Raw genomic sequence first — 26,037 nt, forward strand, 5'->3', positions numbered from 1 at the left:
AGATATTTCAATGTAGTAATAACTAATAGTAAATCTATGAATTTTCTGTAACTAATTAATTATTTTTCTCTGTGCACGATTTCAATATTTATTTCCGTGTACTCTCCGATTCGGAATGTTACTCATAGGCTTACGCTATGCCACCGCTATGTGTCAATAATCGCGTTGAACCTGGTCAAAAGGCTGCCTAATCAATAAAAGAAAAGAATTTTCGGAAACAGTTTTTGGGCACTGGACGAGTCACTTTTCCAATTGGCACTATCAGTTCAATGTTTACTATTTATTTTGCTTACTGCAGCGTTTGGCCCAGGCCAAAACTATCAAATTTGGTCGAAAAAGCGCTGCTGACGCCTTTCGCCGGTTGTCTGTCGTGGGCAAATAAATCCAGATAATAAACTCGAGCGTACTGTTCAGTCATTCATTCAACAGCGCTATCTATTTTGCAAAGCCCACTTAATTGGCCTGGGTGATGATGATTGGGGTCTTATCGCTCGCCGAAGACTCTGCAGTTTGAGAGCCACTGCAACGGCAAAGATGCAATGGCAAGCGCACAGAGTCCGTGAATCCCGTGGACCAGGTTGCATAATGATACGTACAGCTGCTTACATAACCGCGGCAGCGAGAAAGGCGACCAGAAACAAGGTCAAAAGTTCAAGGACTGAGAAAAGCTCGAAAACATCCTGGAGCGCTTGCGTTGCTCAGCGGAAGTTCCTGCGAGTGTGGGTGTTCTGTTTTTGTTGACAAAAAGTTTTTATTATCACGAATTATGTACTTTTAATCGGCTACCTTCGGCCTACAGCACTAAATATTGTATAACACAACCCATGAAGTATGCAACGAAAATAAAGATTAAAGCACTTGAAAAGGATAACTTTCGAGCCCCTTCCGTAAATAATTAGGAGCACAATTTTGATTTAAGTTTCAAACATTTTTTATTGGTTTTTCAATTGAATGCATTTTGTTTGCTACGCTTTAATTGGTTTATATATCTTGGTTGTCTTACATTGTAATGATATTGCATATGCCACACAAACTGCTGTTGGCCTCGGTTGATTAAGCTTTAAAATCTTGCACAAAACATAATCATTGCAAATCAAATGGAAATTGACTTTGAATAAAACGCTTGCTTTCATATATTTTAAGCTATGTGCATTTTGTATGTGTATTATTTTACTACATATCGATATATAATTTAACATTTGAATCATTCTCATCTTCACTTTTCATCCTGACTGGAATATCAATCTAATTCCGCACGCTGTTGATTCACTCAAACACTTCGGTTCAAAACTTTGGTTCCCCCGCGTTCGTCCTTCGTTAACCCGCTAAGCTAGCTACTACTGGATCTGATCCGATCTCCTATAGTTCATTTTGAATTCTTCTCGTTGGCCATTTCATTTCAGATGGTCCGGTCGGTACTTATACTGGTTCTTAGTTCCGGAAAGGTTGTTAACATACTTTTGTTGGTCGCACACGTTTCGAATTGGCTTGTCTGTTGTTTTTGTAGTTTAATGTGTTGGTGTTATCTTTGTGTGTTGTCGGTTGTCGTTTGCCCTTTTTGTTGGATCTTGTTGTATCACAGCTTTCTTCACTTTTGCTCTTATAACTTTTAAGCATAACTTGCATATACATATATATAAACATTGCTGTTAATGCACGGCTGTCATACATATCGTCTTTCGGATTTTCTACCCTCCTCGCCCATGTCACACTTGTTGTTCCCCTGAATGTCGACATCGAGCATACCCTACATACATACATATATTAACACCCTGACTTGTTGTTATTCTCGATCAACAATTATCTTAAACTTGGTTGGTCTTTTTTCCTCCTTCTGTAGTGTTGCTACTGGATCAGTACATACGTTAGCATAAATCGCATTGGTTTGTTGTGGTTGTGGAATGGTTTACAAAATTCTTTTCGCTCTCATCGAATTTAAATACAATAAATGGCATATAAAATATATTTGTTTTGTAGTAAGTATACCAAAAGAACGTTACTCATATACAGCAGCGTTGGAAGTGACACTAGTATAACAGAAAAACTTAATACTTGTTTCATTTACGTTGATTGTAATTGAATGAATCCATTGATTGACAATTAGTTCGGGCTGGATATTGAGCTAACGATCTTTTACAGTCCTAGCTCTATTTTATAGCTTTATGACACATTATTTTGGCTAATAGCACTTTCCTTTAACTTTTTACAAATCGAACTCCTCGATAAACAATATTAGGAGTTTACTCTTTTTCTTATTAATTTAATAACGCGCTGTGAGTACTTTTTGAAGGCAACTTCGAATTCAATTGTAGCTATTCAATTAGGCGGTTAATTTGGAAAATAATACTATAGAAACTGGTGTATCAGGGAGCTATAAAATAGAGCCCATATAACCTATATCCCCCATTAATCTGGCCCTGTCTTTCCAATGCTTACTACCGTTCTCATTGCTTCAATAGTGCAGTATCTTAGGTCTTATTTTGCACATTATGTTGTTCGTGGAAGCAGCATGACACTTTTATCACATTTGTTGTTGGTGTTGGTTGTTGTGTTTGGTACGTACTAGACTTAAATTAAATGCACAGCCACATACAAACAGGTCTGGTTACATAATGTAGGCCGTCGATTTGCAATCTCTTTATGACCCAAGACTCTGTTCTTGATTTGACTTTTCTGTGGCCGTGTTGCGGTTGCTGTTTGACAAACATTCTTAGTTTGCTTCGCGCTTTACACATGAATTGAACTCGTTTTACAAAAAATAATATTTGCTATTGCAGTTCATAAAAAATGATTACATGCATTGGTTACATATAGATACATTCATACATACAAATATAGATGGTCGATTGGATAGTTGTAGGAGTTATCTGTGAGATCGCATTTTGTTTGCGGTTGTTACTTGTCCCAGAAACCAATTGCCATCCTCCGTTTTGCTCTGACAACAAGGTCAACACCATCTTTATCGTTCAGTCTTCTGTTTCAATAGATTTTGTGTTTGTTTAGATTGTTACATTTGAGCAAGTACTTTGCGGTTGTTGTTCGGTTGTTCTCTAAATGCTCGGCATGATCTTCAGGTACCATTTTTGTTGTTGTTGCTGTTGATGTTGTCATTGTTGCTGTTGTACTTGTTGGTCGGCAAGCATGTCTGCGGAGGATGAGCCGCGGCTCGTAACAACACGCTGCTGTTTTGTGCAAACATAGGTTAAATATAGTACATAGTTGTATAATTAATGCCTGTGCTACAAAATACTTAAGAGTTGGATTTGGGTCTTATAATTGCCTGGCTTTTTGGCCCGTTTATCTGGCCACAACGCATGCACCACACGCACGACAGCTATTTCCTTAGCTCCATTTGGCTATTACATACAATACATATATATCTGTGTGGTGTTTTGTATTTGCTTACATTTTGCTTTGCTGTTGCTGGTAATATCACTTTAAACTACACAAATGGCGGCGCTTAGCGAACGAGGATCTAGCTCTCGTTGTTGTTACATTTGCTTATGTTGTTGTTTGTTGGTTTATCACAATTGAGCGCCAGATTCTGTACTTATTCACACTACTACAAAGGTTAACAATTTGTGCCAATTGCGTCGTTTTGAGCAAACAATTTGACATTGGTCGTAGTTTTGGTTTTACAAACATTTTCAACACTTTTTGTTACTTTAAACTTAGCTAACTAGACAATTCGCTTAACAACTTGCTGTTGTCGTTTTTGTTATTCTTTGTATGAGAGCTGGGTATAGCATTTGCTTTCACACTGGCTTGCATTTGCATCTGCTGCATTCGCTTGAATCACAGTTGTTGTTGCTTATAAAATGATGTTTCTCTAGCAGGTTTCAACAAACTCATCTCGCCCCGTTACATAATTACATAAATTTGTGAAGTGCTCAAGTCTTTTGCTTTGCTCCTAACATTCCTGTCGCTCTTGATCTGTCGCTTTTGTACTAATAAACAAGGGCTAATCGCGATTTTGATTACAAAGGCTAAGAAATTAGGAAAATTTAACATCTATGAAATGCTCGCCAATCAAAAGGTTTGGTGACGATTATGACGATTAAATTTTCTTTTTGCTTACATTATTCTTTTGGGTTTTTTGTTTAGCTACGTAATTAGGTTTTGCAATTTATAAATTAATTTCTATGCGCTCGAGTTGATCACGTGTCATGTTTTCATTTCTTTCGTTCACTTGATGACTGCTTCAATTTTTGGTTATATTTGAGTAGTTTCCTATTTCGACCACTTACTGGCGGAGATCCTGGCGCAGCATTTCGTACACGAACTGATCGCGTAAATCGTTGTCGTAGAACAACGATGGCGGCATTTTGTCAAAGCTGATGGGTGACCATTGTTGTCCCAGTAAGGTGCTTATCTCCTGAAGGATAATCAATTAAGTTACTCGTTTAGTTACAGGACGTTTTAAAGAACTCACTTCATTGTAGGCGTTCAGCAAAGGAGCGCCTGACCAATCGATCATGGAGACTTCCAGACGCTTTAGCTGCCGACCCCGAAGACGGGCAATGCCCACGAGGTTATGCGGATCCATCAAGTACCCGTGCACTACGATCTCCTCCAGCTGTTTGCAGCGCCAGGCCATCATTACGAATGGATCCTGGAGTAAAGAGACACGGCGACTGGAGTTCATGCGATTGGAATATTTGTACGGCGCGTCCACATAGTGAATGCTGCGCAGAGTTTCCCTGTAATGCAACGACATCCAGTCCAAGGCTTCGGCGTTCATCTTTTCGCAGAATAGCAGTCGCACATGGGTTACAGGCATATTGCTACGCAGCACACGATGCTGCAGTAGTGCGATGGCCTCATAGGCATACACAAGGGTCAGCACCAACTCAATGCTCGAAAAGTGATCCGAAAAGTTGGACCAGGCCGTCTCCGACACATCGGGATGCTCTTCGCTATCCAGGCCGTGCACTGCGATCAAAAGTTTCCGCAGCGGAAGCACCTGGATAGTGTGCAGCAGTTCGTCAGAAAGTGTGTCGTAGTCGAGGGAGAGCACCTGCAGGGCGGCGCATTTCTGCAGCAGGGTCGAGTCCAACGAGAGGATGGGATAGTGACTAGGATCGTACTTGATGCTCGCGAGTGTCAGCTGCAGCAGTTCCTGTGGTTTTCCCATAGCCTTTAGAAAATCATGGCCATAGTATGAGAGGGCCTCGATGGCTCCAAGGTCCAGAAGCTGGCAGGGCTGACGCTTGCGGCTTAAAAACAGAATCAACGGCTCCACAAAGCATCTGTTGGGATTGTCAGGATATCTAACTATTGAACTTTTTATTTATTTCTAATGGTACATACTGTTCGATGGCCAACAAGTGCTCGCTATGCATGTTTCCGATGGCAACAAGGCCGACATTGTGGGTTTGGAAACGCAATTTCTGGATGTTATCACAGTGCGCCACTCTGTGGGATGGAAAATGGTTAGGTTGAGTCCTCATTGGGTTTTCTAAAGCAAACTTACTTGTATAGAAGTCCTCGCATTTTCTGGATGTGAACTGCATTTTGAAAGTCGAAGACTACTATCAGTTCCATGGCCAAGTTGGCCATGGAGCGATGGAAGAAGGCCAACTGATCATCGCATCCCACATCCAATTGAAAGCGAAAGTTTCTAAAATAGCTGAGGGGTGAAAAATAGGTAATGATTAATTATATATAGATGTAAATACTAAATTACAAAATTGGGCTTATTTCTTTTCTATTTGTTAGTCCAAAAGACCAATATAATTAATTTAAATAACATAGGAAAATTACTATAAATACAATAAATGAATCAGCATAGAAAAGGTAAGAAAAATAAGTATCTTTCTCGCAATCGCTAAGATCGCAATTTACAGCTCACAGCTTATCGCATCAATTAATTTAATTAATTGCATTTATTGGCAGGGGAATTCCTCTTATCGTGGACTTTCCCCTTTTTTCAACACTAATATAAACAAACGGACCTAGGTGCTTGCCCCCACACATTGAAAGCTTGCCAAATGCGAAGAGTACAACATATAAATGTCGAACAAGTTTTGGGGTCTACGATTCGTTCTTGCTTGCACAGATGTTTTTTTGCGCTTGATTAACCCACGGCTATATAATGTAAGGGGCAATAACAAAGGAAATATACCCAATAAGTACTGAAATTAAACATTTCAGCCACATACACAAATACCTACACCCACACGGATACGGACACACCCACACAGTGACAAACTTACCGTTTTTGAAATAAGGCATGTCTCCAAGAAAAACATACACCCGCTGCCGACCGACGATCCTGGGGATTTAGATAGTCGAATATGTGATTTAGTGCCACCGATGGTATTCTGTGCCATTCTGGTTGGCGTTGGCTAAAATTCATTACTCGATTTAAATGTTAATTGCGTTTCAAACAATGAAAAGTTGCAAGTGCAGCCGAGTACGCTGCACAATTTAAAATGCCAAATTAGAGTGACCGTCGCACGAGGTCGCAAATATGCCAAGACCAAGAAAACAAATATGAATACAAGCACAATTTTATCTTAAGCATATACGTATGAAATTAAACGTCAATTAAAAAACAATTTATGCACTTAAATTAGGTCTAGCCATTTTAAGTAAGCCGAGATAATTATTAATTTAGAAATTTCAAAGTGAGTAAAAATGCAAAGGAAATAAAAGTGTTGCTGTCGTATAAAATGACTGTATAAATTTTGTTATTGTTCTCTTATCAACGATTAAATGATTTCAAATTAATAACTGCATTTCAATGTTTCCTAATTTCGGATAGCAAAAAAAGCATCGTAAGTTAAGGGTTAATGCAACTACAATGCCTAGCTACGGCCACACTGATTGAAGCCGTGTTATGGTAACAATCAGCTGTTCACAATGATAACAACTCGCACTGCTGATTCTATATAGTTGTTTACGTTGATTATTAGTTTTATATTAATTAAAAATGTCAGCTTTGCTTCTTTTACGCACCTGTAGAAGTTCATCAATTGCTGGCATCTACAAATACACATACCAAGGAACAACTATTGCGAATCACACATGCAATCATCGTCTGTCGTCTACAGAAGCGGCGGCCGCGAGTGTCCAACTGGCAAATGCCGGTGGATTGGTGGGATATTGGCAGACCTTGTCCAACAGCACGCCGGTGGCCTATATGCAGGATGTTCTCATTAAGATCCACGACTACAGTGGCCTGCCCTGGTGGGCGTCCATCGTGCTGTCCACTTTCCTTTTTCGGAGCGTGGTCACCCTGCCTCTGACCATTTACCAGCACAAAATCACCGCCAGAATTGAAAAGATAGCGCTGGAGATGCCGGCCATTGTGGAGGAACTGAAAAAAGAGGCAGCCATGGCCAAGCACAAGTTCAAGTGGAGCGAAAAGCAGACTCAGATTGTTTATCGGCGTTCGGTTTGTTAAAATTCAAATGTTTGCGAGACACTCTTCGTCATGTCAATTATCTTACAGATCAAGAAGCAGTGGCAGAACCTTATAGTTCGGGATAACTGCCATCCCATGAAGACCATGATTGTGCTATGGGGTCAGATTCCCCTGTGGATCTTTCAATCCGTGGCTCTGCGCAATTTAGTGTACATGCTGCCGGATCCCACGTCCATTCAAGCTCAAATCGTGACCACCGAAATGACCATTGGCGGATTTGGTTGGATACCAAACCTTACGGTGGTGGATAACTCTTATATCCTGCCTGTAGCATTAGGTCTTATCAATTTGGCCATCATTGAAGTGCAAGCCATGTCTAGAACTCGTCCTTCTACACGCTTGCAGAACATCGCCAACAATGTGTTCCGTGGATTGAGTGTTGTGATGGTTCCAGTAGCCTGTACAGTGCCTTCAGCTTTATGTGTATACTGGGTAGCTTCCAGCAGTTTTGGCCTTGCTCAAAATCTGCTCATCCTCTCGCCGGAAGTGCGACGATCTGTGGGAATTCCCAAAACACAAACGGAACTCAGTGAGCCGTACGATCTGCTCTGGCTAAAAATACAGCAGAGGCTAAGACTTGCCGAGAGGGCGCCGGCTGATAAGCCGGCAGCCAAATGATCTAGTCTCTTAGTCATAATCACCTAGTCTAATTTGGGTATGACGTTTAGTTTGTTTAAATGCGACTGCGCCACTGTAATTCATCATCATCATTCTTAAGCTCCAACATCTCAGATTCATAGAAGTAAATAAATGAGTGAAAAACCCCAAAAGAAATGCAAACAAAACAAGGCGATAAGACAGCAAAAAGGTCTTGAGATTACAAGCCCTGATAGTGTGGTCCACTCAATTGGTTTGGCGACAAACGAGAGCATCTATCAGCGGCGGCAGAGATAGAGATTCATCCCGAGTCCAATTGAATTGAAATGCGATCTGGGTGTGGGTCAGTCGAGCCTGGAATTCGAACGGGATCACAACGAAGAATTTAAAGCGCGAGAAAAACAATTGTGTAGTTGCTATCAGCATCGGTGCATTTTAAGAAATATTTAAATTCAAATACTTATAAAGCGGAAACGTAAAATGATGGCCAAGTGGCTCCTTGGCCTTTGGCTGGCGATCCTGCTAGTGGATGTTAGTGTAGAAAGTTTATTAATAATTTCAAATTGTGTTTTTTAAGGATATCATCTAGATTCTAGATTATTTACAATTTTTTAAGATTTTAGTCAAACTAAAAATGTTGTTTAGGAATTTAAAACGCGCTTAAGACTTTAATTTTAATTGAACTTAATTACAAGCTATTAGCTAAATTTTGCCTCTAATTACTTACGGTTGTTCAATAATATTTCATAATTGCGCTTTTGACAGCGACCCGGGGCTAAAGCTTATCGATCAGGCAGTGGCTACCACAGCGAGCAGTCGGAACCAGTTGGCTTATCAGCAACAGGGAACGCACACTCGAGTTACGGAGGCGACCAGCAGCAGCCTATTTACCATCGGGATTCGGCATGCCCGCCGCATTTTACGGGTCTGGTTGCATATCCCCACGACTGTCATCGCTATGTGAACTGCTTCGATGGCAGCCCCACCATTCAGACGTGTTCGCCCGGAACTCTGTTCAATGACAGGACCCAGGTGTGCGATCATCCCAGCAATGTGGTTTGCCCTTCAGCGGAATCTGCATCTACTCGACTGGGAAGACTTAGGCAATTAGATAGTGAACCCAAGTGTCAACCGGGAGTGAATGGATTGCAACCGCATCCTTCGGATTGCAGCAAGTTTCTTAACTGCGCCAATGGTCAAGCTTTTATTATGGACTGCGCACCAGGAACTGCTTTTAGTCCAGCATCACTGGTATGTGTGCACAAGGATTTGGCCAAATGCGGATCGGGAACTGGAGCAGTACGAGATGATACCTCCGGCACCGGTACGTATGAGTGATTTAAATACAAAAATCTTGACTAACACTCGGTTAGGCTACCCTGCGTTGCCTTTTGATGACTTGGGCTGTCCACCCGGTACACGTGGGCTTCGTCCACATCCGCACGACGTGCACAAGTATTTGAGGTGCGGAATTGGGGTTAAGCCTCAGGTGGAACAGTGTCCACGGGGCCACATCTTCGATGGCTCCTCTTCGGTATGTGTGTATTCTGACTCCCCTCGGACCTCCTGTAAGTGTCATTTCATTTCTTATCCCTACTGCTTGGCCTCGCTTGATTCATCTGCTTTTTCATTTCGGGTTATTTTCTCATATTACGCTGTACACGCTTTGCTTGCCTGCTTAGTTGATAGACTCTAATCCTGATCCCTTTGAATTGTAACAGCTTCCTCCTTCACGTCGGCTGAGATTCAGGTCAACTATCTCTTGTGTCCAGTGGGAGCCGTTGGCCAATTTGTTCATCCCTTTGATCAAACAAAATTCCTTAGTTGTAAGGATGGTAAATCGGCTGTGCAAAACTGCCAACCTAATTATGTGTTTAGCATATCGAGGCGCTACTGTCAGTTAAAAGCACAATTAGCCTTTACCGACTATGTCACATTAATTATCTCCGAAATCAGCTATGAGTATTGTAAGTTACTTTATCATCACTGTACACTAGAATTTATGATAATATTTTACTAGCACTTATCCTTAATGCCTGTCCTGGTAACATCAACGGCATCTTCTTGTATCCCTACGATGCTAAAAAGTACGTTCAGTGCTCGTCTGGTGGCAGAATGTCCATCCTAAGTTGTGGCCCCCAGATGGCATTCAGTGTATCCCAAAGAAGTTGTCTTCCAAGTCATCAAGTGCACATATCTGATCGGGTGCAGTTCTGGCAGGAAGTCCAAGTTCAGACCACTTATACTTCTCAAGACTTACGGGGAAATGTTCAAAGCCAGCTGTCTTCACTTAGATCGTGTCCACCCAATGTCCAGAAGAATTACCCTTATCCATTCCATGCTGGCCACTATGTCAGGTGCCAATATGGAGCATTAGAGATCATATGCTGTCCCACTGGACAGCTTTACAGCCTCTCCCAGCGTCAATGTGTGCCTCGTAGCCTTCTCTCTGCACATGATTACTTGGATTACTCCTATATCAGTGCTGAACTTTCCAGTAAGCATCTCAAGGAATCTTGATGACTTGGACTTGATTTCAGACCACTTTTTCGTTTACAGCTGAGTTTATGGTGGATCGTTCGACGCTTTCTTGTCCTCCACAAGCACAGGGACTCTATCTGCATCCCTTCGATTGCACCAAGTATGTCAGGTGCTGGAATCAGCAGACCTTCATTGAGAGTTGTGTAGTATGTGCCTATGCAATATTAAGAACAATTAAATAAAATAGCATATTAACTTATGGCAGCACTTTGTTGCTATGTTTATGTTTATGTTTATGCACGCAGTTAGGCCAGGGCGGATGTAACATGATCACCCACTCGAAGGCCACAAAGTATAAGTGCATTGCCCACTCGAAGGCAAAAAGTATAAGTGCATGGTCAGCATTCACACGCCGACCAAATACATATTACATACGTACATACATATCTCGCTCTCCCGATAAGCCTAGATATATAAGATATACATAAGAACGCCGCTCCGCTGCTGGCGTACCCGGCAGCGCAGCTACGCGGATTAGCCTAAGTCCAAATATATAAAAAACTGTAAAATCGGAGAGACTCTGTAGACGTTGAGCTGACAGAACCATTTCTGCCTACTCTAAAATCAAAAGAAGAAATTGAATAAATATATGTCAGCCCGACGGCTGCCTTCAACTTAAAACGGACTTGTGTTCTTAATTGGAGTTCATCATTACATGGCGACCGTGACAGTCGTCCAACGCTGGACGAATTGACCAAAGCTGGTGAAAACAAAGGAACAAAGGAACACTGGACTGGAAGAAGACTGGACTAATTAAATGGAACTGCAAAAACCAAGGAAAAATCTGAGTGAGTAGAGTTCTATTGAGTATGGGCAAACACCGTGGCGGTTTGAAAACTAAGCTGAATAAACGTATAGCCCACGTAAGGTGGCTAATATACGGTCAGCAAACGCCACCGGTTTGGTCGAAAGCTCTAAAGCTACATGCAGAGCTAGACCACTTGTTGCAATATCAGCAAGAATTAAAGACCCATAAGCTCGAGAAAACTCACTCAGATAATATTAAAAATATACCCACAATTAATGAAGTTCCAAAATACCAGGCATGTCCAGCACCAGCACCAGCATTAACAAAACCAAAGAAGTCCTGCCCCCCTGGCTGCGAAGGAATCTGGAGTCCCCACTGCCTGGGGACTTGTGAGCGACCATCGACGTCTTCAGCGGCGAAGAAATAGACAGCAGCGAGGGAGTGTCAGCGTGCCACCCCCGGCGACGCCCAGCTGACACCTGATGAGCATCATCAACAGCAGAATATAATAATAAATATATATAAATATAAAGTAAATATAAAATATATATAGATAAGAAAAATTGTAAGAAATATTGTAAAACGGAGCATATACTATTATGCCCTGTTAACCCAATATGGCCCGTGAAGCCATAGCTAGAATCAGGCAGGCAACAATGTAAAATACAATTTTTTTTTACTCTTGCGAACATTGAAAGATTTTATAAATAGATAATTCCAAACATAAATGTCTATAGAGACAAATGAAATAAGTAAAACTGAAAATAAAAGTATATACAAAGGAAATTTTCTATTCTATTCTCCAAAATATAAAATTAGTATACCCAAAATGGGTCTAATAGACACTAAAACTGTGGACTCTACAGCCAATGTAATAAATAAAGTAGAAGTCCAAAATGCAGACTTGTTCTGGATAACCATAATACTAATTGTAATTGCATTAATTATGGTATCCAATGCATTAATAAAAATATACAAACTGCATAACAAGTGTCTTAAGAAACGATACCGTAGCACTGCTAACGGTATAGATAATATTTAAGGAAGATCTTTAATAAAGTCAATTATGAATGAAAATATGAGAAAAATTATATGAAAAAAAAAATAATAAATAAAAAAAAATATAAAACGTAATATTGAATTTATCTACATTAAAAAAAAAATATATACAAATGAATAAATTTGAAGTTATGAGTATACCACAGCATGGACTGGGAAAAGCTTGTTGATCAGATAAAAGATCAAAATGAAAATTTCAGAAAATCCTATAAGTGCTTAACGCAAAACAGATCAACACAAGCTGTAACAATCAATAGGAATGCCCAAGTCTTGGTAAATAGTTATAATGAAATCAGAGAGTTGATCCAACAAAATAGAAAGAATTTGGAACGCAAACAGTGTGCTAAGGCTTTGAACCTACTGGTGACATTAAGAGAAAAATTAATATTTATAAAAAATAAATTCAGTCTCCAGATAGAAATTCCAACCATAGTAAACACCCCACTAAGAATAAATTTGAATGAAGACAGCACTAACTCTGACGAGGAAGATAGGACTATAGTCAAGGAAGACATTAAAGAGGAAGATCTTCACGATCTAACTATACCAGCAAAATTAATGCTGAAGAACGACGATAAAACAAATAACGCAGCCGACTCCGAAAATAACTTAACCATGGCAGAAGAAGCAGCTGCCATTAGGTCTTACATTAGGGAAGTCGCCTGCACAGTGCCAGAATTTGATGGGCAAAAGATCCATTTACAAAGATTCATTAAGGCAATCAAATTGGTAGACCTAGCTAAGGGACCATTTGAAGACATTGCAGTTGAGGTCATTAAGTCAAAAATAGTTGGCACAATTTTGAACTCAGTTGACAATGAAACGACAATTCCAGCAATTATAAACAAATTGCAGAAAGTAGTTGTCGGTGAGACATCCAGTAATGTCAAAGCAAAGCTAGCAACAGTTCAGCAGAGAGGTAAAACTGCAACGCAATTTACCGCTGAAGTTGATAGCCTGAGAAAACTTTTAGAAGCTTCCTATATCGATGAGGGTATACCTCTAGAACATGCCACTGGTCTAAGCACCAAAGAGGCAATTGAAACCATGATACATCGTGCTGAGCACGAAAGTATCAAAACAGTACTGGAAGCAGGGACTTGCACCACTATGGATGCAGCGATAAGCGCATACATAAGAACGAGTACAAGAGTTACCGGTGACATCAATAAAGTGATGTACTTTAGAGGTAACAGACCCAATAGAGGATACGGAAATGCCAATAGAGGTAGTAACCGCGGTAGAGGCTTTAATAACAATAGTATTAGAGGCAACTACCATAACGGTTACCAAAGTAACGGTTACCAAAATAACGGTTACCAGAATAACGGTTATCAAAACCGCTATAATGGAAATAATAACCGTTATAATGGCTATAACAGAGGCCGTTATAATGGAAACAGAGGCCGTAACAACAGTCAGAACAACTACAACAGAAACAATGCCAATGTACGAGTAATCCAAGAACAGGGAAACTCGCAACAGCCTTTAGGTACTCAGTAGAAGAAGATCGTAGAGTATACACCATCAATTATAATCTCAACATATTTTCTACATTCATTCATGCCAAAACAGGCGTAAAACTAGTTTTTCTACTTGATACAGGTGCAGATATCTCTATTCTCAAAGAGAACTCTGACAAATTTTCTAATATTCAAATAACCAATAAAATAAACATTCAAGGCATAGGCCAACAGAAAATTCAGTCTCGAGGACAGACTTTTATTGAGATACAGACAGGTAAATACGTTATCCCACACGATTTTCATTTAGTAGATAAAAACTTTCCAATACCGTGTGATGGAATAATCGGAATAGATTTCATAAAAAAATACAATTGCCAAATCGATTTAAACCAAGAAGAAGATTGGTTTATAATTAGACCAAACAATTTGAAATTTCCAATATATATTCCCATAGCATACAGCTCTGGTATTAACACAACGTTATTACCAGCAAGATCCCAAGTTGTCCGAAGATTAATAGTATCATCAAAAGATGATAACATTTTAATTCCAAACCAGGAAATTCAAACTGGTATTTATGTTGCAAATACAATCGCAACATCAAGTAATACATTTGTCCGAATTTTAAATACAACCGATTCCGACCAATTAGTCAATATGGACACTCTAAAATATGAGCCACTTTCGAACTACAATGTAGTTCAGGCAAATAGTGAACACAGAAATAAAACTGTCTTATCTCAATTAAAGAAAAATTTCCCCGAATTGTTTAAATCACAATTAGAAAATATATGCAGCGAATATATAGATATATTTGCATTAGAATCAGAACCTATAACAGTTAATAATTTGTATAAACAACAGTTGAGATTAAAAGATGATGAGCCAGTATACACGAAAAATTATAGAAGTCCTCATAGTCAAGTGGAAGAAATACAAGCCCAAGTTCAGAAATTAATAAAAGATAAAATAGTTGAACCATCAGTTTCACAGTACAATAGCCCTTTGCTATTAGTACCCAAAAAGTCAAGCCCGAATTCTGATAAAAAGAAATGGAGATTAGTAATAGACTATCGCCAAATTAATAAGAAACTTTTAGCTGACAAATTTCCACTACCGAGAATAGATGATATTTTGGACCAACTTGGTCGAGCAAAATATTTCTCCTGCCTTGATTTAATGTCAGGTTTTCATCAAATCGAACTGGATGAAGGCTCGAGAGATATAACATCTTTCTCAACCAGCAATGGCTCATATCGTTTCACGCGATTGCCATTTGGCTTAAAAATAGCGCCTAATTCATTCCAAAGAATGATGACTATAGCATTCTCCGGAATAGAACCGTCTCAAGCATTCCTTTATATGGATGACTTAATAGTCATAGGTTGTTCCGAAAAACATATGCTTAAAAACCTCACTGAAGTTTTTGGTAAATGCAGGGAATACAACCTAAAGTTACATCCTGAAAAATGTTCATTTTTCATGCATGAAGTCACATTTTTGGGACACAAATGCACAGACAAAGGAATTTTGCCGGATGACAAAAAATATGATGTCATTCAGAACTACCCAGTTCCACATGATGCGGACAGCGCTAGACGTTTTGTAGCATTTTGCAATTACTACAGACGTTTTATCAAAAATTTCGCCGACTATTCGCGGCACATAACAAGATTATGTAAAAAGAATGTTCCATTCGAGTGGACAGATGAATGTCAAAAAGCATTCATACATTTAAAATCTCAGCTAATTAACCCAACACTCTTGCAGTACCCAGACTTCAGCAAAGAATTTTGCATAACAACAGATGCAAGCAAGCAAGCGTGTGGCGCAGTTTTAACTCAAAACCATAATGGCCACCAACTCCCAGTTGCTTATGCATCCAGAGCTTTTACGAAAGGTGAAAGCAATAAGAGTACAACAGAACAAGAGTTAGCAGCAATTCATTGGGCAATAATACATTTCAGACCATACATTTACGGAAAACATTTCACTGTGAAAACAGACCATAGACCATTGACATATTTATTCTCGATGGTGAACCCCAGCTCTAAATTAACTAGAATAAGGCTTGAACTAGAGGAATATAATTTTACAGTAGAGTATCTAAAGGGCAAGGACAATCATGTAGCAGATGCGTTATCAAGAATAACCATCAAAGAGCTAAAAGATATAACTGGAAATATATTAAAAGTCACTACAAGATTTCAAAGTAGACAAAAATCCTGCGCAGGAAAAGAACAATTGGATTTGCAAAAGCAAACCAAAGAAATAGCTTCAGAGCCCAACGTATACGAAGTCATAACAAATGACGAGGTACGAAAAGTAGTGACATTGCAATTGAATGACTCGATATGTTTATTTAAACATGGAAAGAAAATTATTGCAAGATATGATGTTGGTGATCTTTATACTAATGGAATTCTTGATTTAGATCAATTTCTCCAAAGGCTTGAATTGCAGGCCGGTATATATGATATCAGCCAAATCAAAATGGCACCGTGGAAAAAAATCTTTGAACACGTTTCAATAGATAAATTTAAAAATATGGGCAATAAAATATTAAAGAATTTAAAAGTAGCGCTACTTAACCCGGTGACCCAAATAAATAATGAAAAAGAAAAAGAAGCTATATTGTCTACATTACATGATGATCCAATACAAGGAGGGCATACAGGCATTACAAAAACCTTGGCCAAGGTCAAAAGACATTATTACTGGAAAAATATGAGTAAATACATAAAAGAGTACGTAAGAAAATGTCAAAAATGCCAAAAAGCAAAAACAACAAAGCACACAAAGACTCCAATGACGATAACTGAAACACCAGAACATGCTTTCGATAGAGTTGTTGTGGACACAATTGGTCCACTACCCAAGTCAGAAAATGGTAACGAGTACGCAGTCACTCTCATATGTGATTTAACCAAGTACTTAGTTGCCATACCAATAGCAAATAAAAGCGCAAAAACAGTCGCAAAAGCTATATTTGAATCTTTTATTCTAAAGTACGGTCCAATGAAGACGTTCATAACGGACATGGGAACAGAGTATAAGAATTCAATAATTACTGACCTGTGTAAATATTTGAAAATAAAAAATATAACATCAACAGCTCATCACCACCAGACAGTTGGAGTAGTAGAAAGAAGTCATAGAACTTTAAACGAGTATATACGATCCTACATATCGACGGACAAAACCGATTGGGACGTATGGCTTCAATATTTCGTATACTGCTTCAACACGACCCAATCTATGGTACATAATTATTGTCCATATGAATTAGTTTTCGGTAGAACAAGTAATTTACCAAAACATTTTAATAAACTACATAGCATAGAACCAATATATAACATAGATGATTACGCTAAGGAGAGTAAATATAGGTTAGAGGTAGCATATGCTCGAGCAAGAAAACTTCTTGAAGCACACAAAGAAAAAAATAAAGAAAATTATGACTTAAAAATAAAAGACATAGAATTAGAAGTAGGAGATAAAGTTTTACTAAGAAATGAGGTAGGTCATAAATTAGACTTTAAATATACGGGGCCCTATAAGATAGAAAGCATAGGAGATAATAACAATATTACGCTACTTACTAATAAAAACAAAAAACAAATAGTTCATAAAGATAGATTAAAGAAATTTCATTCATGATTGAATTTAAACTTATATTTTCCTTAATCATTTATACAAATTTTCCATACACTACGTATATTTTTATCTTTGCATTATAAAATCAACTATTGTTGTTCAAACAAAAACACAAACAAAATAAAAATAAAAATAAAATAATTTGCATTTAATAATCAAAATAACTTCACTAGGTTACGTTATTTTTCAAAAGGAGGGAGATGTAGTATGTGCCTATGCAATATTAAGAACAATTAAATAAAATAGCATATTAACTTATGGCAGCACTTTGTTGCTATGTTTATGTTTATGTTTATGCACGCAGTTAGGCCAGGGCGGATGTAACATGATCACCCACTCGAAGGCCACAAAGTATAAGTGCATTGCCCACTCGAAGGCAAAAAGTATAAGTGCATGGTCAGCATTCACACGCCGACCAAATACATATTACATACGTACATACATATCTCGCTCTCCCGATAAGCCTAGATATATAAGATATACATAAGAACGCCGCTCCGCTGCTGGCGTACCCGGCAGCGCAGCTACGCGGATTAGCCTAAGTCCAAATATATAAAAAACTGTAAAATCGGAGAGACTCTGTAGACGTTGAGCTGACAGAACCATTTCTGCCTACTCTAAAATCAAAAGAAGAAATTGAATAAATATATGTCAGCCCGACGGCTGCCTTCAACTTAAAACGGACTTGTGTTCTTAATTGGAGTTCATCATTACAGTTGTACACCGGGGGAAATTTTCAGTTTCTCTAATCAGAAATGCGTACCAAAGGAGCAGTGTAAAGGACCGACAGATCATGTCGAATATTTAATTGAAACTACAACTGTTACGACTTACGATTCGGATGGCCCGGAGTCCGCAAGCAGTTTGGCTAAAACCGGTGACATTTCCTGCCCACCTGGAGCCTCTGGAAATCATGCCCACCCATTCGATTGCACAAAGTTCTTGGAATGTTCAAATGGGCAAACTTTTGTAAAGAATTGTGGTCCGGGCACAGCTTTCAGTACTGCCAAACATATCTGCGATCACGCCAATCAGGTGGACTGCAGTGGAAGAAATTCATTGCCTGAACAATCCCAGGTTACCCAGAATAACATAGCAACCAGTTACCCAACGAAACCATTGGATATTCTCCCAATATTAAAGACATCGCGTAAGTCGATCTCTACGGATGTACTTGTCTACTTCGCTTGATTCACCTGCTTCTTCATTTCGGTCTTGGTTGCCCATTTTGCTACCCATTCTCTCCTTGCCTTTTTAGATTAAGATATAATGATTAAACGTTTTCTAGCCCCCTCTTACCCACATGCCGAGCACCTGACAGATCTATTGTGCCCCTCGGGAGTGAACGGTCAATTTGTTCACCCATTCGACCAAACAAAGTTCCTCCTTTGCCAGGCTGGTAAATTGGCGGTTCAAAGTTGTCAGTCTGGATATGTGTTCAGTATATCCAAGAGTATTTGCCAGCCTAAGACACAGTTGGTTTACAGCGATTATGTGACTTACAAAGTCTCTGTTATCAGCATTGACCAAAGTAAGTCCTTTATTGGATTACTATACTTGATGTATATTTAATGTACAGCACCTAAATCTATCAGCTATGATACTATCTGCCTGTCCGGATGGCACCAACGGCCTTCATCTTTATCCCTACGACGCTGGAAAATATGTACGTTGCTCTGACGGCGGCAAGATGAGCATTCAAAGTTGTGAAAATCAAATGGCCTTTAGCTTATCCCAGCGGGCATGCCGGCCAAGTCGTCTGCTGTCCACTGAAGATCGTGTAAGATTCCGGGAGGAATTACAGATCCAGACCACTTATAGCAGCCAAGATATTCAGATTCAACAGTCCCCACTTAAGGAATGCCCATCCGTGCTTCGTGGAAACTACCCTTATCCCTTCCATGCGGGTCACTTTGTAAATTGCCAAAATGGTCATTTACAGATTGTGAGTTGTCCGCCAACAGCTCTATACAGTTTATCCCAACGCGAGTGTGTTGTCCGACAGCTCCTCTCCCCCCATGACTATCTGGACTATGCCTACATCAGTGTACAATTATCGAGTAAGACTTTACATGAAAGACCGTCAAATGCATACTACGTCATCCTTCCCATTCGCAGCTAACATTATTCACGACACCACAGCGTTGTCTTGTCCCCCACAAGCCCAGGGCTATTACCTACATCCTTTCGATTGCACAAAGTATATAGTGTGCTGGGAGAAGCAAACACATATAGAAAGCTGTCCGCAAGGTGAAGCATTTAGCATATCCCAGCAAAAGTGTGTGGCTAGGGACAAGATCACTCAAGCCTATGATCGTGTTGAGTATTTAGAAGATACGCAGCATGAGTTAAGTCACGAGGAGGCTGAGGAAGAGGAGCAGACAGAACCGGAGAGTAACCTCTCCCTTGACGGAGGCAATCAGCCGCCTGGAAAGTATCAGGCACCTTACTATTCAAATGGAGGATACCCAACGCCTTCTCAAAATAATGGTGGTTATCAGACACCTTCTCAAAATAATGGTGGTTATCAGGCACCTTTTCAAAATAATGGAGGTTACCAACCATCCTACCAAGGCAATGGAGGTTACACACCAACATACCAAAACCCTTTTGAGGGTTACCACCAACCCAATCAATCATCGTATCAAACAAATGGTGGATACCAGCCACCCTTACCACCTCATGGAGGTTACCAACCACCTTCTCAAACTTATGGAGGTTTCCAACAACCTAATCGAACATATGAAGATTTTCACAATCCTTCGCAAACTGTTGGAGGTTTCCAGCCACCCTATTCAGTTAAAGGAGGCTACCAGCCCCACAATCAACTTAATGGAGGTTACAATCAACCAAATCAATCATCATCTTTTCAAGCGAATGGAGGTTATCAGCCACCTTCTCAAGTGAACAGAGGATACCAGACTTCCTTCGAATCAAATGGAGGTTATCAGCCACCTTTGGAAACCAACAAAGGGCACCAGGTACCTTCTCAGATAAATGGAGGGTACCAACCACGTGTGGATGGCAATCGAGGATACCAGCCGCCTAATGAGTTAAACGGAGGCTATCAGCCTCCCAATGAGTTAAATGGAGCCTACCCGGCACCTTCTCAGTTAAACGGAGGCTACCAGCCTCCTTTAGAAGGGAATTTAGGTTACCGACCACTTTCTCAACAAAATAGTGGATATCAGCCACCACAGCCATCAACTGGTGGATATCAGCCACCTTTCCAATCAACTGGTTCAGGCCATTATCCTGGGCAAGATGCGCCCTATGCTATTCCAACTCCTCTGTTGTGTCCAGAAAAGATTAGCGGCCTCTTTCCAAATCCTTTCGACGCTACAGGCTATCTGACCTGCATCGATGGTCATACGTTACCTAGGCAATGTCAGCCCCTCGATGTGTTCAGTGTTTCCCAAGGCTACTGCTTGCCCGAACAGCACGTAAATAAAACGGATCGCGTCCCCTTTGAAAGGACTCAAACTTATCAGGATAATTGTGAGTGAAAAACTCCGAACTCGATGTTTTTTTTACCCTTAAACATTTCCTTGCAGCTTTGGACTGTCCTAGAGATTTTCTTGGCTTCGTTGTGTATCCATTCGATTGCTCAAAGTACCTGAGCTGTGGACCGAGCGGAATGAAATTGTTAAATTGCCCGGGTGAACAACACTATAGTATCTCTCATGGATTCTGTAAGCCCGTTGATCAGGTGCAACGTGAGGATCGTCTATATACGATCAATGAACTGCACATCATTTTCGAGTGGACACAGAAAATGATGATAGTAGGCGCAGTCACAGCCTGCCCTGAAGGAATAACTGGAACCCTACCACATCCTAGGGTGCCCACCAAGTACCTGCGGTGTGGACCAGGCCAGGCGGAGATGTACGACTGTCCGAGCCAACAGATTTTCAGCGTTTCTCGCAGAGTGTGCGTGCTGGATGATAAACTCTCTAGTTATGATCGCACTGACTATTTGGTTCGGGGGGTTAATTCCGGTTGGATGGATCCCTCTAATGGTTACTAACCCTTGGCATAAATCTTGCCCCCCTTTTTAAAATTCCCTTCTCTGCTTACAGACAACCGTCAATCCAAGTCATATGAGACATCTGGCAGGGATCAGTTCGGCAACCGATATACAACCAGAACTACCACGACAACGCGGGTGATCGGAGACCGTTGGACGGATATGAACATGCAGCGACCTTCAGGTGTAGGTGTGGAACAAAATCCGCATCATCATCATCATGGATACAACCCGGGTTGGTCTGGCCAGGAGACATCCTACGTTCAGCGTGGACCTACACAAAGTACTCTATATGTGGAGGGATCGCTACAGCCGAACCGTAATTATCCTACCAATAAGACTCCATTGGCCCCCATGGCACCGACCAATACAGGAGGTGTCTACTACGGCCAGCCCGTTGAAGACAAACAAAATGTGCCGTCGCGTCAGAACTATAGTCGCAGAATTGATTATGGCTCGCCTGGCAATGGATGGAAACCTATGCCACCACTGGATCCATTGGGCGGACAGCAACCATTAAATCTAGATTATTCTCCCCATTCTCCTGGTGCCAAGGAACCCCAATCCCAAGATAGTTTGCCCGGACAGAAACCCATTAACTTGGACTATGATGAGGAACCAATACCTCAGTATCTTCACAACGGACTACCGCCGTATCCGGGATCGCCACCACGCTTTTATCCAGATCAGTTACCCAGTGGCTCAAAGCCAATTGGTAGACAGCAACCAGTTGAGTCCAGCCCTGACGCCAGTGGTTACCCAGACCAGCAAAAACCTTTGGATCCTGACAATGGGCTTCACGGATCAAAAGTTCCCCCAAGGCATAGCCCTAATCCAGGGTATCCTTTGTATAATGAATCCAATCTTTATGGTGGTCTCTTACCTCCCAAACCAGATTCACCAGTTAACACAACACCCACTCCAACTCCTAACCCTTCATCTTCCCAGGCTCCAACTCCGCAATTGGCTAACCGATTGCACACATTTCCTATTTATCCACCTGTGGATAATAAAACCTCTCTGCGAAATCCAATACAACCACACTATAGTCCCTCTTATGCAGGAATTGCCCATTCTAGAGACGCCCCTTGGGCCAAAGTGCCTGTGACTAGTACGACTCCAGCACAAGATCCCGATCCTTTCAATCCTGAATTGGATGAACCTTTCTACGACGATGTCGACTTCTTAACGACAACAGTGAGAAATGTATTGGTGCCTCCGCCTTTCGACCATAAGTTTTATAGTCCTCAGTCGACAAATCCAAGCATTAATCGAAATCAATCTGCATCTGGTCCCAACTCCCAAGCGGCAATTAAAGAAGCTCTTAAGCTTATGCTGCGTCCCTATTTCAATCACAGTGGGAATGCCCAAGAGCAACTTGCTCAACAGGCTGAATCGGCTATAGTGTCTGTAATTAGTAAGCCGTCAACCACTACCACCACCACACCAAGGCCAACTTCCAAGACACCTAAAACAGACCCTGACTTTGACGCCGAACTTATTAAAGCGGGTGAACAGGAAAGCTTGGATTCCGTTGACGACGACTATGTTTTTCCAGATGCCAGGGAGACGTCCCGAACCGAGCAGACCCTAGATCCCAGTACCACATACGCCTCGACAAACTTTCAACGGAGCACTCGCAGGGCTGAGTTAGATCCTGACACCCTAACCGCAACTACAATGAAAACCAATTGGCATGCGCCTGGTCACAGTCGTGACTACCACCGGCGTCATCCAAATTTACCCGATCCGTTTACCGAGCACCATCCCAATTCCTCTCCCCACCAACACCACCACCACCACCGTCACCCACATGAACATAGTGCTGACTTCCATATTCGTCATCCGGAGCTACCCAACCCATTTCCACTAAAGAATGAAACTCCGCAACATCAGGATCTCAATGATGACTGGGATCTGCTACCCAATTCCAATGCTGAGGAAGTGACTCCCAAATTAGCTACCCGTTCAAGCTTCAACACCCAATGTGATTTCGATTGCGGCAACGGCCAATGCCTGAAGAAGGAGGAGATTTGCGATGGGAAGAAAAATTGCCCCAATGGCAAAGATGAGGCTAACTGCCCGCCATCGGACTACGAGGTGCGGCTATCAGGGGGCGAGAGTCCAAACATGGGCCGTATCGAAGTCAAGGGTGAGTGGTTCCCCAGAAATCTTAATACACTATCATACCAACACAAAAATTATCCCTAAACCTTTTCCAGCTAATGGTCAATGGGGATATGTGTGTGATGACAAGTTCGGTTTGAAGGATGCAGATGTCGTTTGCCGAGAACTTGGCTTTCAGATGGGCGCCCAAGAAGTGCGTGGTAGCTCCTTTTATGCTCCCCCAAACCAGGATTTTAACTACCTGATGGATGAGGTCGAGTGCCATGGCAATGAAACCAAGCTGGGTCAGTGCGCCTTCAAGGGCTGGGGTGTTCACAACTGCGGTGTTGATGAAGTGGCTGGCGTGACCTGCAAAGTTCCGGTGATGAAGTGTCCCAATAACTACTGGCTGTGTCACACTTCCAAGGAATGCATACCACCAGCCTTTGTGTGCGACAATACCCCAGACTGTGCGGATAAGTCGGATGAGTGTGCAGCCGTCTGTCAGGTGGGTTAATTGAAAGTTTCCACATGCTTCATAATGTAATCCTTATCATACCCTTAGGCTCCCGTTCAATACCGTTTAGAGGGTGGTCGGAATTCCAATGAAGGACGCCTGGAGGTAAAACACCATGGCGTATGGGGCAGTGTTTGTGATGATGACTTTAATCTCAAGTCTGCCCAAGTTGCCTGCAACTCAATGGGCTTTTTTGGACCAGCGGTATTACATAATCTTTAATTTCCGTATAAATTGTTTTAACTTTTTTTTTTATACTTCCCAGAAAATCGAAAAGAACATATTTGGCAACAGCAATGGACCCATTTGGCTCGATCAGGTAATGTGCTTTGGAAACGAGACAAGCATTGACCAATGTAACCACTGGAACTGGGGCGAGCACAACTGCAATCACACTGAAGATGTTGCGCTGCACTGCAGCGCTGGGCCACCACCTCGCAGTCAGAGGTATTCCCAGACTCAGATTAAAGGTGGTAGATCCCTGGGACGGGAAACCACACCGAAGACCTATTCACAAATTGGGCTGTGGGAACGGTCGAGCAAGGCAGTACATACTCCTCGTCGATGCGGAATCTTCAAGGATGACCTGACCGATGAGTACGCCCACCGAGAGGAGCGCGTGGTTAGGGGAAATGTGGCACAGCGGGGTCGTCACCCTTGGCAAGCTACCATCAGAACCCGCGGACGTGGTGGTATCTCCAGTCATTGGTGTGGAGCTGTGGTAATATCCAAGCGCCATCTCCTCACCGCCGCTCACTGTCTGTATGGAAGTCCCAAAGGAGCTTACTTTGTGCGCGTCGGAGATCACTACGCAAACATAGCCGAGTCCTCCGAGGTCGATTCGTTCATTGAGAACTGGTATCTACACGAGAACTTCCGCAAGGGAACACATATGAATAACGATATTGCCCTGGTGGTGTTGAAGACTCCTCTGAAATTTAGTGACTATGTGCAGCCCATTTGTTTGCCAGATAAGAATGCTGAGCTCGTCGAGGACCGCAAGTGCACCATCTCCGGATGGGGTTCTATTAAATCGGGAGTGTCCAGTGAGTAGTTTATGAGATAACGATTCTGGGCACTAATAAACATGATTTTTATTGCTTTTTTTTATAGCTCCTGCGCAAGTTTTGGGTTCCGCCGAGCTTCCCATTTTGGCCGATCACGTATGCAAGCAATCTAATGTGTATGGATCAGCCATGTCGGAAGGTGTGTACCACTTAGGCTTTATTTTGATAAATTAGTCCCATTAAATAGATGTACTAAGAGCGTAAAACTAGTTTGTGCAGGAAATAACCCACATGTTCCACCTTATTTCAGGCATGTTCTGCGCCGGCTCCATGGACGAGAGTGTGGATGCCTGTGAAGGTGACTCAGGCGGTCCACTTGTCTGCTCCGATGACGGTATGCATAGCTTACATGTGTTCTGAGACACGTACTATTTTTCATGAATTTATATTCTTAGATGGCGAGACTCTGTACGGGCTTATTTCGTGGGGTCAGCACTGCGGCTTCAAGAACAGACCGGGTGTCTACGTCCGTGTGAATCACTATATCGATTGGATCTACGAGAAAATCAATGAGAGCTTGCTACGCTTTTAAGGGAGCATATACTCACTTTACACTTTAATATCCACCTTCTTACATGACTACTAATTTATAAGAATTTTGTAGTGAACTTGCTAATAAAGCAGACTTTTTTAGAACGAGCAATTCATTTTAAGGTTTTTAAAATATCAGCAGAACAGTTGTAAAATCTTCAACTTACATCTACCCATTAGCGACTGCAAACCTGTACTCGTCATTTATTTGCTCACACACAAAAAATGAATTAAATCCATAATCAATGCTAATAAAACGCACAACAACAATGCGACTTTTAGCCGGGTATAC

At 41.3% G+C, this 26,037-nt stretch overlaps 3 protein-coding genes across 8 annotated transcripts, besides 1 other annotated feature; 2 read left to right on the forward strand and 1 right to left on the reverse strand.

Moving 5' to 3' along the window:
• Window positions 1-922: 922 nt before the first annotated feature.
• Window positions 923-6,459, reverse strand: CG4911 (uncharacterized protein). Of its 3 annotated transcripts, none has more exons than NM_001300061.1 (5): window positions 6,216-6,459; window positions 5,474-5,629; window positions 5,311-5,415; window positions 4,433-5,249; window positions 923-4,375 (listed from the first exon to the last, which is right to left on the reverse strand). In NM_001300061.1, the coding sequence occupies exons 1-5, from the start codon at window positions 6,356-6,358 to the stop codon at window positions 4,244-4,246; spliced, it is 1,353 nt and encodes a 450-aa protein (NP_001286990.1). In that variant the 5' UTR covers window positions 6,359-6,459; the 3' UTR covers window positions 923-4,243. The 3 variants fall into 3 exon arrangements, with proteins under 3 accessions (NP_001286990.1, NP_001261613.1, NP_648285.1); NM_001274684.1 differs by having other exon boundaries at window positions 3,377-4,372; NM_140028.2 differs by having other exon boundaries at window positions 3,377-4,375.
• A 373-nt stretch (window positions 6,460-6,832) lies between these two features.
• CG4942 (uncharacterized protein) lies at window positions 6,833-8,195 on the forward strand. The gene is made up of 2 exons (NM_140029.4): window positions 6,833-7,399; window positions 7,457-8,195. Exons 1-2 carry the CDS (start codon window positions 6,935-6,937, stop codon window positions 8,045-8,047), a joined length of 1,056 nt encoding a protein of 351 aa, NP_648286.1. The 5' UTR covers window positions 6,833-6,934; the 3' UTR covers window positions 8,048-8,195.
• A 175-nt stretch (window positions 8,196-8,370) lies between these two features.
• teq (Tequila) lies at window positions 8,371-25,859 on the forward strand. Of its 4 annotated transcripts, NM_001169922.3 has the most exon segments (19): window positions 8,371-8,557; window positions 8,792-9,350; window positions 9,400-9,594; window positions 9,748-9,993; window positions 10,047-10,523; window positions 10,586-10,706; window positions 18,214-18,647; window positions 18,786-19,028; window positions 19,093-19,557; window positions 19,616-20,995; window positions 21,052-21,516; window positions 21,577-21,843; window positions 23,083-23,676; window positions 23,747-24,138; window positions 24,196-24,351; window positions 24,413-25,193; window positions 25,261-25,353; window positions 25,465-25,548; window positions 25,610-25,859. In NM_001169922.3, coding segments are annotated over 19 exon segments (7,140 nt in total). In that variant the 5' UTR covers window positions 8,371-8,506; the 3' UTR covers window positions 25,747-25,859.
• Window positions 10,710-18,212: a mobile genetic element.
• Window positions 25,860-26,037: the final 178 nt, after the last annotated feature.

The sequence above is a fragment of the Drosophila melanogaster genome, chromosome 3L (genome assembly GCF_000001215.4).
Source record: "Drosophila melanogaster chromosome 3L".
NCBI classification, from domain to species: Eukaryota; Metazoa; Arthropoda; class Insecta; order Diptera; family Drosophilidae; genus Drosophila; species Drosophila melanogaster.